At 40.7% G+C, this 13,601-nt stretch overlaps 2 protein-coding genes across 4 annotated transcripts in view; one reads left to right on the top strand and one right to left on the bottom strand.

Annotated features, from left to right (window-relative positions):
- Nucleotides 1-13,601, bottom strand: part of LOC106875561 (cytoplasmic dynein 2 intermediate chain 2) — an 85,948-nt gene that overhangs the window by 21,033 nt on the left and 51,314 nt on the right. For 2 of the 3 annotated variants that reach the window (XM_089341253.1, XM_089341255.1), the window contains exon 1: nt 951-1,087. The exons of the other annotated variant lie outside the window; for it this stretch is intronic. In XM_089341253.1, coding sequence (XP_089197379.1) covers nt 951-1,051 — 101 coding nt within the window. In that variant the 5' untranslated portion in view covers nt 1,052-1,087. Of the gene's footprint in view, nt 1-950; nt 1,088-13,601 lie in introns of those variants that run through there. 3 annotated transcript variants of the gene reach the window in all.
- LOC106875560 (TIM double twin CX3C motif protein) overlaps nt 1,404-13,601 on the top strand; it is a 24,866-nt gene continuing 12,668 nt past the window's right edge. The window contains exons 1-2 of the mRNA XM_052976581.2: nt 1,404-1,699; nt 8,353-8,493. Coding sequence (XP_052832541.1) covers nt 1,556-1,699; nt 8,353-8,493 — 285 coding nt within the window. The 5' untranslated portion in view covers nt 1,404-1,555. The remainder of the gene's footprint in view (nt 1,700-8,352; nt 8,494-13,601) is intronic.

Raw genomic sequence — 13,601 nt, 5'->3', positions numbered from 1 at the left:
GCCTTGAACAAGTGTCTTCTATTATAGCCCGAAATTGAAAGAACCCCACTTGACTCTTTGATAGTTGTAAATGCCAGGGGTATCTTTCATTCTCAATCTTCTGTGAAAGCACTGTCTGGTCAGAATGAAAATTACCTTACTTGGAAAGGGGTCATTGTAGGCGACAAGAGCATCTGGCTACAGGAAATTTGCCTCAACAAATTCCGTCTAACACATGCAAGCATGGAAAAGTGGACATTAAAACAAATTATGTGTAGATAGATAGATAGATAGATAGATAAATATAGTTATGGCCGGTTTGTAGAGATACCCGAGGATTCGCGATTAGAAAGCGCTTAGCTTTACATACGTCTCGTAATACTCTACTGCTCTATAACTTCATCTTTTGGATTTATGATTTGCTGACGATATATATATATAAGGCAAAGGCGTCGAATTTGTACGTAAACAAAGAGCCTATTATTGGTACAAAACAGAAAGGACCACATACTAAACGATATGCAACATTCATCTAGTTTTATAAAAATAAATCACCATTTTACATAAGTGATTGCTATGATTAATTAAACTGAGTTAATTAGCGTTTTATTGTGTATTTTATAAATAACAAAACCGCACTTTAGACGTTTTGTAGCATTTAGCGAATGCACCATATCGTTTCTCTGTGATTCCTTCTTAATTCTTTACTGCCCACAAGGGGCTACACACAGAGGGGACAGACAAACGGATTAAGTCGATTATATCGTCCCCAGTGCGTAACTGGTACTTATTTAATCGACCTCGGCGGAATTTGAACTCAGAACGTAGCGGCAGACGAAATACCTCGAAGCATTTCGCCCGGCGTGCAAACGTTTCTGCCAGCTCGGCACCTTCTGTGATTCCTTCTGTTTCTGCAAAGGAAGTTGATGTTTAGGTAGAGATCAGGCAAGTTTACTGATAAATATATTAACCTGTCTTGACTCCATGTGCTGTCCAGATTCACTTGGTCTAAATTTTCGTCCGTAAACATGACATTAGTCGTGGCTGTAGCAGAAGCATATGGAAACGACATCGATAATGTTGCTTAGTAACTGAATGTTTCGGAAGTGGAGCACACCGGAAGTTGGCTTCAGTTGATGCGGGACTATCTTCTCATAATCTCTTTCTTTCGTTTTTTGTGTGTGTGAAGAAAACAAAGAGAGAAGTTCACAAGGCATAAAATAAATTATTTTCATTTTATTTTAAATGTAATTATTGACTTTAATTCTCTCCTTAATCCACCCCATCTCTCATTTTTTAATTTTATTTTCTTCATGCTTCCATAAACTAACTCTGAATACTCAATCACATTTACACACATACATATACATACATATATACGCAAATAAATACACACACACGCACACATACATACACATACCCGCACACACATGCCGAAATTTCGAATTCAAAAAAAAGACGAGTTTTAAAAAAAATTAAATGTACTCCCGAATATTTTTAATATCTATGAATAAATAATATTTTGAAATAAAAAAAAAGTAGGTATTTAATTTTTCGTTTATGTTGAAATTGTCCTATGAAGCCGGGCCCCGCGGTCGGTGTGAAAGTCAAGAGGTTGCTGGTTCAAAACGGAGAGATGGAAGATATCCAGGCACGTGTTCAAAATGCTGTTAATTCTATGATCACACAATTAGATCAAGAATGCCTTAGAAAGATGCAGGTATTGTTGTTATTTATGGATTTGTAATATAAATGCGAAAATCGAAACAGTGAATGAATAAATGAAATATATAGAGACGAAATGAAAGGAATTATATATAGTCTTGGAGGAAGGGATTTGGAATTTAAACCATTCTTTTAATATAGATTTTCTTGTGATTTATAAATAATTATAGAATTTGTAGATGGTTCGTTCGGTTGGTTGAATGTATATATATTTATATATATATATGAATATATAGCGAAAGAATGCCCGTAATTATAACCGGCCACCGCCAAATTTATTTCCTCATAACTTTCGGTAAAATGAGTATTTTGTAATGGAATTCTCTATAAATACCTGTTTGGTGGTGTAGATGACGATTACATCAGAATTTAATGTGATAAAGAAACATGCATGTATAATGAGATGATGGGATTTCTCGCAGTTCAGATACAATTATACCTTGTTTTGTTAATTACTGTCTTCGTATTTATTGACTTGTAAATAATTAAAGTCGTTTGTTAAAAGTGTAAATATCGATAATATTGATTAATCTCACACTGACATAAGGCCTCGCATTTTGTGGGAAGAAGGTGTTGTCGATTCGGTACATGGATGATATTGACCCCTACGAAGGAGTGAAAGACAAGGTCAACGACGCCGGCGGGATCAGACATTAATTAATTAATTAATATTGAATTTTTAACGTAGGTTACTGGTGGTCGTAAATTATTGTCAAACCCCGACACACACTCGGGAAGGGAAAATTAAGTCAACCTAGTCCGGGATCAATAATTAAATATAGGGATTCTTAACAAGGGCACAGCCCGTAATTATCCTTTCTACTATAGGCACAACACCTGAAACTTGTGGGGAGGGGGCTACTCGATTATATCGACCCCATCCAGTGTTAAACTGGTACTTACCAACTCGTAAGTAATTATCAACCCCAGGGGGGGGGGGGGAACCATCGACTTAGATGTGATCTGAACTCGAAAACTTACTACCGGCCGTACGACCGATTCTGTCAATAATTAGTTATATAAGGATGCGTTCGCTAAGAAAGTATTTAAACTGTCGCAATTAAAATGCTAATATGGCATTTTCCCTGTTTGCATCACCATACCTGTATATAATGAAAGGCCCTTTCCCCCTTCTTTCTCTCTTCCTCTCTTTCTTTTTCTCCTCCCTTCTTTCCTCTTTTCTTTCTCTTTTTCTTTGTACTCATACATACAGATTACACAAAAACCGAATAAAACATCCTCTTCAGATTTGTACAAAAGGCTATGAAATACCCGAGGAGTCTCTATGAATGAGACGGAAGCGCTAATCGCTAATTAAGAGGTTATCCAGAATTCCGACTACCTCCTTTTTCTTTATACATACATACACACACACACACACGAGTGTGCATTGAGGCAATCCTCTCAACATACTCTAAATATGTAGTCTAAAAGTATTGAGTACACCTCCAGTTTAATGTAAAACTGTTTTTATTGTAACTCGACATAAAAACAAACATTAATACACTAATATATATTTATATATATATATATATATATATATACACACACATATATCTATCTATATACACACACACACATATATATATATATATATATATATTCGTTGGCTCCAGCTCGTATCCGAGTGTTGGGTTTGTCAGTTTCTATCCAGTCTTCTCAGCTGATATTTGTGATGAATGTGTGTGACTTTGGAGTCCCAGTCGGTGGTGAAAGAGTCGTGGGCAGCACGGGATGGTCAGTGCAGGCCGAGGATGTTAAAGAAGATGCTCCTTTCTTCTTCTGCATCTTACCTCCTCATTCTATTGTCTGTTCTGATTGAAGGATTTGGCTCCATTGTGGACAGCAGTCCTCCAGGCTGTCCTTATCCATGGCAATCTGTTCCCATGAGTATGGCTGGATGTTAGCTTGAGTCAAGGTTTGTTTGAGCTGGTCTTGGACCTCCTCTGGGTCTTATTCCAATTGCATGTTCTCCGTAGAGCATGATCCTTGGGAGACAAGAGGGCTCCATACGCTGGACATGACCAGCAGAGACGAAGGCGAAGAAAGGTGGCTTTGGCACTTGGCAGTGAGTCACGGCCAAGAACCTCATTGTTGGTAACATGATCTTCCCATTGTATGTTGAGGATCTCTTGTAGTATGTATACATACATGCATGTATGTATACACACATATATGTATATATGACATATGCTTACATACATATATATATATATATATATATATATATATATATATATATATACACGTATGTATACATATATATGACATATATGCATGTATACATATATATATGTGTGTGTGTACATTATACATGTGTGTGTGATTATATGGGTTTGGTCATGCAAACAGGAAAAAGAGATGTCAAAATATGAGTCTATGTGTATTTATTTATGTATTAATATTTAGCAGAAGCTACAGAGTGACTCAAGGACCAAGAGTTTCGTGTGTGCCAATGCATATGATTAAATATTTTATATATATATATATATATATATATATATATATACATATATATATATGTGTGTGTGTGTGTGTGTATAAATGTATGTATATGTATATATTATAGGTGCAGGAGTGGCTGCGTGGTTAAAAAGAATGCTTCCCAACCACATGACTCTGGGTTCAGTCCCACTGCATGGCACCTTGGGCAAGTTTCTTCTACTATAGCCTCAGGCAAACCAAAGCCTGTGAGTGGATTTGGTAGATGGAATATATATATATTAGGCCTCACCGAGGTAATGACTAGTGACCGAGACATTTGGAAATATGCTGTGCTTGAGAAGACCTGGCAAACCAAGTGAAACCATAACCCGTGGCCTATGCCAGGGGTGTAACCAGCCCACTTATGCGTACTTTTCCTTCATTGAACACTAAACTCTGCTTGCGAAGACCCGTTGAGGCAAGTGATATCGAAATCAGATTCGATGACAGCACCGCATGACTGGCATCGATGCTAGTGGAGCGCTAAGGGCACCATCTGTGCGTGATCATTGCCAGGGCAGCTGACTGGCTCCCATGCCGGTGGCATGTAAAAAGCCCCATTTCAGCGTGATCGTTACCAGCGTACCGGTGGCATGTGAAAAAATATTGGAGCGAGGTCATTGCCTGTGCCGCTGGACTGGCTCCTGTGCAGGTGGCACGTAAAAACCACCATTTGAGTGTGGCCGTTGCTAGTACCACCTGACTGACCCTAGTGCCAGTGGCATGTAAAAGCACCCACCACACTCTTGGAGTGGTTGGCGTTAGGAAGGGCATTCAGCTATAGAAACTCTGCCAGGTCAGATTGGAGCCTGGTGCAGCCATCTGGCTCACCAGTCTTCAGTTAAATCGTCCAACCCATGCCAGCATGGAAAGCAGACGTTAAACGATGATGATGATGATATATATATATATTATATATGTATTAGCCAAACCGCTAAGTTACGGGGACATAAACACACCAGCATCAGTTGTCAAGCAATGGTGGAGGGGACAAACACACACACACTCACACACACACACACACACACATATATATATATATATATATATATATATATATATACAACTGGCTTCTTTCAGTTTCCGTCTACCAAATCCACTCACAAGGCTTTGGCCAGCCCAAGGCTATAGTAGAAGACTCTTGCCCAAGGTACCACGCAGCGGGAGTGAACCTGGAACTATGTGGTTGTTAAACAAGCTACTTACCACACCTATATAATATAATTAAGATTTAGTTGAATTAGCTCCTTGAATTGAGGCACCTTGCCAGTCCGGTATAGTCTGCACAGCTCCAAGTTAGGTGAACAGAATGTAAATGAGTAACAGCCATAATGTATTCATAGCTGTGCATCCTTGTTGCTTATTTACATTCTATATACACACACACGCACACACATATATATCATCATCGTCATTATTTAACGTCCGCCTTCCATACTAGCGTTGGTGGGGTGGTTTGACACCCAGGCTAGTAGGGAAGGCCTGTACCAGACTTATGTGAATGTTTTGGCCAGATTTTTACAGATGGATGCCCTTCCTAACACCAACCACTTAGCAGAAATATTGGCCCTCACCCATTTCTGATTTTTTATCACATCTAACTCATTCCTGTGACCTTCTACAAAACGTTTTTTTTTTTTTCTTATCTAATCTACTTTTTCTCAGAATTGCAATTCTCTGAAACTTCCATTCATGCTTCCTCTTCAGCAGGAACAAAACAATAAACCAATGTTGGTCTTGCAAATCCACTTCTGGTTAAAATCATAAAAAAAGAAAGCTGTTCATAGCTTTTGTGATTTTAACCAGAAGTGGATTTGCAAGACCAACATTGGTTTATTGTTTTGTTCCTGCTGAAGAGGAAGCATGAATGGAAGTTTCAGAGAATTGCAATTCTGAGAAAAAGTAGATTAGATAAGAAAAAAAAAAAAACGTTTTGTAGAAGGTCACAGGAACGAGTTAGATGTGATAAAAAATCAGAAATGGGTGAGGGCCATATCTAGATGGCTGGCTGTTGATTATTATCTCGTTTGAGTTTAATTTACCGCTTTTAAAAGTGGAGTACTTTTGCTGACAAAAGTATGCAACGTAGAGAATGGTGGGAGTTCTGAGCAATTCAAAGTACCATGGGGTGGGGGCGTGGGGTCAGTATTTTATTCAGTTGTGGCTGTGTGGTAAGAAGTTTGCTTCTCAACCACATGGTTCCAGGTTCAGTCTTGTTGTACAACATCTTGGGCAAATATCTTCTACTATATAGGGTCCCCGGGCCAACCAAAGCCTCCAATATGTGGAAACAGTGCCAGAACAGGCACTGGTGTAGCGATTAGCCAGTGAGCTCATTAAAAATAGATTTTGGTGACAGAGGCACTATTAATAGTAAGAAGTAATATTCATTTATTGATAATGGTTTTAGATTTTGGTGTGAGGCCTGCAAGTTTGTCTCTTGTGTGCCAACGATTCTCCTATCTGACCTTCCATAATAGTACTAATACTTAGGAAGGAAACAGATGAAAGAATTAAACAATGAGGTTGATTGATTAGATAAAGCTTATGGTAGGTACGCAAGAGATAGGGATAGTTTTTTTAATTTGTACAATTATATTCGTTGATATACTTCAACCCATCCTCTAATTGATTCATCAGCATTATTGTCACCATTGTCTTCGTTTTAATGTCTCTTTTTTTTTTTTGATGCTTGTACGGGTCAGACAGAATTTATTGAGGTAGATTTTTTGGGGGCTGGATGCCCTTCCTGTCACCAACCTTCACCTGTTTCCAAGCAACGTAAATATTTCCCCAAGGTCCGACATGTTTTTCATGGAAGTGGAATCGTGAAAACAAATGGGCCTGCTCGTATTATTGTGACAGTCATTTTACTGCTATTGCAGGACGTCAAAACTAAGATACACATACACACACACACACACACATTTGTACACATATATTTATAATTTCCATCTACCAATCTACTCACAAGGCATTGGATAGCTCAGGGCTATAGTAGAAATCTCTTGCACAAGGTGCCATGCAATGGGATTGAACTTGAAACCATGTAGTTTCACAGCAAATGTCTTAACGACTTCACCATGTTTACGCCCAAATAGCAAAGCCATTTTTCGTCCAATCAAAATACAAAGAAGACATTGCATATGCAGTTTAAACCTTTAGCATTTAAACTGGCCATGTCTACTCCAAATATTCAACCTGCTTTATATTCAGACCAGCCAGATCTGGCCTCTCACGCCTACCCGACAATGTCATTTTAAAGATAAACAATTACATTATCGAAATCTGAAATCCTGACCATTGCCAGTAGCATGATCTACAAATGGTAAGCCTCACGAAGGCAATGACAAGTGACCGAGACCTTTGGTGATGTGCTGTGCTTGAGAAGACCGGTCAAGCCAAGTGAAACCATAGTCGTGGCCTATGCCAGTGTCATGTAAATGGCACCTGTGCCAGTGGCACATAAAAAGCACTCATTACACTCTTGGAGTGGTTGGCATTAGGAATGGCACCCGGCTGTAGAAACCATGCCAAATCAGAGTGGAACCTTGTGCAGCCCCCTCCAGTTTACCAGTTCCAGTCAAACCATCCAACCCATGCCAGTATGGAAAGCGGATGTTAAATGATGATGACATTATTGAAATGTGAAAGCTATGAAATAATGCTTGATTAATTGGAAACAGCGTGAATGAATAAGCATTACATTTGACAGAGAAATCAACATTATCTGAATGCTGAAGATTTAAAGAAATGTCTCACAAAAATTGGTTGGTTCCAGTTATCAGAACACTATTGCTCTGGAAATTACTATTTTTAAACCTCTCAATGTGAGATATTCAGCAACAGTACTTTGTAATAAAGATTGTTTTGCCAACATAACATGGCAGTCCTGGTTTAGGACGAATGTTGCTGTAATTTAGCCCCAGGAGACATCGTCTCCAGCTGGCTATACGACACAATCTGTGTCCTTATATTGTCTCCCTGGGCTAAATTACAGCAACATTCATCCTCAACCAGGACTACCATGTTATGTTGGCAAACATTCGTTACTACACTATTGCTCTGATTAATATTTTCAATGCTTCTTTATAAGACTTGACCATTTCCTGTTCATGTCTAAGTCTCTAAAGACCTTTTTCCTTCTCGTGGTTTCCTCTGCAGGGTGATATGTACCGATGTGGTGCCAGTTGCTGTGATAACGTCAATTCAAATATGGAAGATGTGCACCGCTGCATCGACCGATGTTCAGAGCCAGTGAACCGTGCACAGAGTTTAATTCAGAATGAAATACAAATGTTCCAGGTAACTGTATTATTCTTTAATTTCATAATGGATCTCTTTTTATTTATTGTTGTCATCATCATCGTCGTCATCATCATCATCACTTACATCCCAACACTCGAAAAGAACTCAGCCACTTTACCCCCAGGGGGATTAGAAAATAAATAAAAAGTGTATGAATTTATTTAAAAACGTATGAAACTCTAAAAATTGACAAAAAGTAATTTTAAATGTGTACAAATTTCAAGCAATGCTTCGTAAATAAACTGCTTTCTGCATCAGACTGTAATGAAGAATTCTCCACCGAAGTCTTTCGTTGTTATCAATATATATTTTCTTCGTTAGGACTGAACCTAAAACTACAATTTCAGGGTAGCAAGCTTCTTAACCATACAACTACGTCTGCACCTGTTCTAAAACAAATTTAGGGAATTCTTTAGCTTTCTGATCAGGGTACTTAACTCTTGTTGTTCAAGAGCAAGCAACTGCCAACCAAGTAGCATACGTACATGCATAAAGTATTTGATGGTGTTTAAGATGCACTCTTTCCTCCAAAACACATCTCAAAACATCCCCGAGGGTTCCCTATACAAAGCTGGCCCCGTAGTACATACTTTGATGGAAGAGCATCCAGCTGTAAAAAACCCTACCAAAACAGACAGAAGCATAAGGTTGTTTTTCTAACTGGCTGGCTCCTGTCAACCATCCTAGCCATGCATGCATGAAAGATGGACATTGAACGGTGATGACAATGATATATATATATATATATATATATATCATCATCATCATCATCGTTTAATGTCCGTTTTCCATGTTAGCATGGGTTGGATGGTTCGACTGGGGTCTGGGAAGCCAGGAGGCTGCACCAGGCTCCAATCTGATCGGGCAGTGTTTCTACAGCTGGATGCCCTTCCTAACGCCAACCACTCCGAAAGTGTAGTAGGTGCTTTTTACATGCCACCAGCACAGGGGCCAGATGGGGCCGGCATCGACTACGTTTGGATGGTGCTTTTCCGTGCCACCAGCACCACTATTACTGTCCATAAAAGCCACATGCTTTTAATGGGACCCTAAAGTCAAACTCCTTCAATAAGTACACACTCGTGCCGACTTCGAAGGAATGAAAAGTAGGAGAAATTCCTTCAGTAAAAAAAGGGTTTAGTTGTATATGATTAATGAGTTCATGGTCACTATGTATTGCCATGGTCTCCACTCATCAGTACGAACATAACCAGGGAAAATAAGTATATGAACCTCTGTACATAGGATTATGAACCCAACACATCCAGCATCCTCTCTCTCCCTCTCACACCTACTTTCTCCCACCCACCTCTCCTCTCTTGCTCTGACTCCTACTTCACTCCTACTCTCCTCTCTTCTCTTCCCTCCTACCCACCTTCTCCCTTCCCCCTCTCCTTCATCGTCACCCCTTTCCTTGTAACCCCACCCTTACACAATCCAACCCTACCTTCCCTATCCATCCCATCCCCACCCCTATCCCTTACACCCACTCCCATATACCCCCATCCTCAGCCTAACCCAAACCCCAATCTTGCTTTCCCCACATCCTAACACCACTACACCATACACCACCACACCACACAACACATCACATCACACCACCACGCACACACTAGCACTGGCCACTTTCCAGCCCCACATCTTCACACCTACACATACACAGATGTACACGTCAAGGTCACCAGCCCTCTTCCACACACACATACATACTCTCTTATACACATGCACGCGCACCTTTGTTTATTATCTCTTCTTCTTCCTAGCTCTCCTGTGTGACCCTTCTGTCCGGCATTCACCATGATAGATCGCTAGTCACTACACATTCTTTATTTTCTCTCCTTGTTTCTTTCTGTGTTCCTTTCTGTGGAAGAGCGTTGGCTCGAAACGTTAAAGACTTTTTCACTTCTCGAGCGTTAAACTAATACATCTGTTTGTTGTCTACGCCACCTGTCTTTGTCTTGTTTTTTTTTGTGCATTCTCCCCATATATATATGTATATATATTTCTGTGAGAGTTAGAGATTGGGAAACCAACCAACTAAGGTATAGTGCCTATCCAATATACTGCTGGTAGTCTACCCAATTATTCATACCCTCTGAAGAAGCCTAGAAGCACACTCATCATCCAGACTCTTATCTGCCCATCCCTACAGAACACTGAAGAGATGAAGATGGCATGGAGGATTTTGTTACCTCTTGGCAGAAACGGCCGTAAGGAACTGATCTTTTGCTCTTTTCTGTAATATTAATACAGGCACAGGAGTGGCTGTGTGGTAAGTAGCTTGCTTACCAACCACATGGTCCCAGGTTCAGTCCCACAGCATGGCACCTTGGGCAAGTGTCTTCTACTATAGCTTCAGGCCGACCAAAGCCTTGTGAGTGGATTTGGTAGACGGAAATTGGAAGAAGCCCATCATATATGTATATGTTTGTATGTCTGTTTGTCCCCCCAACATCGCTTGACAACCGACATTAGTGTATTTACATCTCTGTAACTTAGCTGTTCGGTAAAAGAGACCGATAGAATAAGTACTAGGCTTACAAAGAATAAGGCCTGGGGGTCGATTTGCCCGACTAAAGGCGGTGCTCCAGCATGGCCGCAGTCAAATGACTGAAACAAGTAAAAGAGACCTGTGTGTGTAACACATAGTTAATACATGTGTATATTTTTTTTAATACTTTCTAATGCTTCGGAATAAATAAACGGACATACCGGAATGTCTACCGGATGATATATGTCATTTTGTATCCTCTCCATTTTCTTATTTGCCATATATATATATATATATATATATATATATATATATATATATATCGTGCGGGTGACACATAAAAACACCCACTACACTCTCTGAGTGGTTGGCGTTAGGAAGGGCATCCAGCTGTAGAAACTCTGCCAAATCAGATTGGAGGCTGGTGTTGCCATCCGGTTTCACCAGTCCTCAGTTAAAATCGTCCAACCCATGCTAGCATGGAAAGCGGACGTTAAACGATGATGATGATGATGATGACCCTGCAAATGGACAGAGACTTAGAGACAAGTTACTTGAAGCATTTGACGAAATAGAAGGGGATATAGCATCATACAACGTGGAAGACAATTGGAGATTTCTGCGGGACAACCTGTTGAGAGCCACAGACCAGATCTGTGGCTGGTGTAAAGTCCCCTCTCAACCCAGAGTAACGTGGTGGTGGAACAAGGATGTAGACGGGGCTATTAGACAAAAGAAACAGGCTTGGAAGGACTGGAAGAACGGTGGTAGCAGGGAATTGTACCAATCTGCCAGAAGGGAAGCTAGGCGACAGGTTTATTTAGCCAGAGGGGAAGCAGATAAGAAAAGATTTGCCAATGTTCTGCACCGTGAAGACCAAAGACTCGAGGTATTTCGTGTTGCAAGACAGTGTAGGAGAGAGAATAGTGATGTTGTAGGAGAGAAATGTGTTCGCATGGATGACGGTACGCTTGCACTAAATGAGGCTGCAAAGAAAGAGGTCTGGAGATGCCACTACGATAGATTGCTTAATAAAGAGAATGAATGGGAGAAAGAGAGCCTGCAATATGTTGACCCAACAGAGGGACCAGCTATCCGAGTTGACAGTACCAGGGTAGATAAAGCAATTAAGAGTATGAAGACAGGGAAAGCCCCCAGCCCATCAGGAATCACTGCAGAGATGCTCAAAATATCTGGCAGTGTTGGCTACAGCCTAGTCACCCGTATTACGAACCAGGTGATACACGAAGGAGTCATACCCAATGACTGGTGTAGCAGCACCATAGTAAACTGCTACAAAGGTAAAGGTGATGCTTTAGATACTAAGGTTATGAAAGTTACGGAGAGGGTCATAGCCCAACTAATTAGGGAGCGAATCAATTTAGATGAGATGCACTTTGGGTTCGTGCCAGGTAAAAGCACCACTGATGCCATATTTCTAGTGAGACAGCTGCAGGAGAAATATCTAGCCAAGGATAAACCTCTGTACCTGGCCTTCGTTGACATGGAGAAAGCCTTTGACAGGGTCCCCCGATCCCTTATCTGGTGGTCAATGAGGAAACTTGGGATAGAAGAATGGTTAGTGAGAGCTGTGCGAGCCATGTACAGAGATGCTGTCAGTAAGGTGAAGGTTGGAAATGAGTACAGTAATGAATTCCGGGTAGAGGTAGTGGTCCACCAAGGTTCCGTCCTCAGCCCCTTCCTATTTATCATAGTCCTCCAGGCGATCACAGAGGAATTCAAGACAGGTTGCCCCTGGGAGCTCCTCTATGCTGATGACCTTGCACTAATTGCGCAGTCACTATCAGAACTAGAGGAGAAGTTTAAGGTGTGGAAGCAAGGACTAGAATCGAAGGGCCTTAGAGTCAACCTAGCAAAAACCAAAATCCTAATAAGTAGGAAGGTAGATAAAACACAAACCCCTTCAGGTAGATGGCCTTGCTCAGTATGCAGTAAAGGAGTAGGTAGTAACTCTATAAGATGTACCCGATGCAAGCTATGGACACATAAAAGGTGCAGCAATATCAAAGGCAGATTAACTACAAAGTTAGTTTTTGTATGTGGCAGATGTTCAGGTGCAATAAACACTGTAAACAAACAGGAAACAACTTCTATCTCATTCCAGGGAGAAAAACTAGAGGTAGTCGATAGCTTCCGCTATCTGGGTGACCAAGTTAGTAGTGGGGGTGGGTGCGCTGAAAGTGTAACTGCTAGAATAAGAATAGTCTGGGCCAAGTTTAGAGAGCTCTTACCTCTGCTGGCGACAAAGGGACTCTCACTCAGAGTAAAAGGCAGACTGTATGACGCATGTGTACGAACAGCCATGCTACATGGCAGTGAAACATGGGCTGTGACTGCTGAGGACATGCGTAAGCTCGCAAGGAATGAAGCCAGTATGCTCCGCTGGATGTGTAATGTAAATGTGCATACCCGTCAGAGTGTAAGTATCTTGAGAGAAAAGCTAAACATAAGAAGCATCAGTAGTGGTGTGCAAGAGAGACGATTGCGCTGGTTTGGACATGTGGTAAGAATGAATCAGGATAGCTGCGTGAAAAAGTGCCACTCCCTAACAGTTGAGGGAACCCGTGGAAGAGGTAGGCCCAGGAAGACCTCG

The sequence above is a fragment of the Octopus bimaculoides genome, chromosome 24 (assembly GCF_046866305.1).
Source record: "Octopus bimaculoides isolate indiv1 chromosome 24, ASM4686630v1, whole genome shotgun sequence".
Lineage (NCBI taxonomy): Eukaryota > Metazoa > Mollusca > Cephalopoda > Octopoda > Octopodidae > Octopus > Octopus bimaculoides.
Note: the sequence above shows the minus strand (reverse complement) of the source record. Positions and strands in the feature narration are given on the sequence as shown.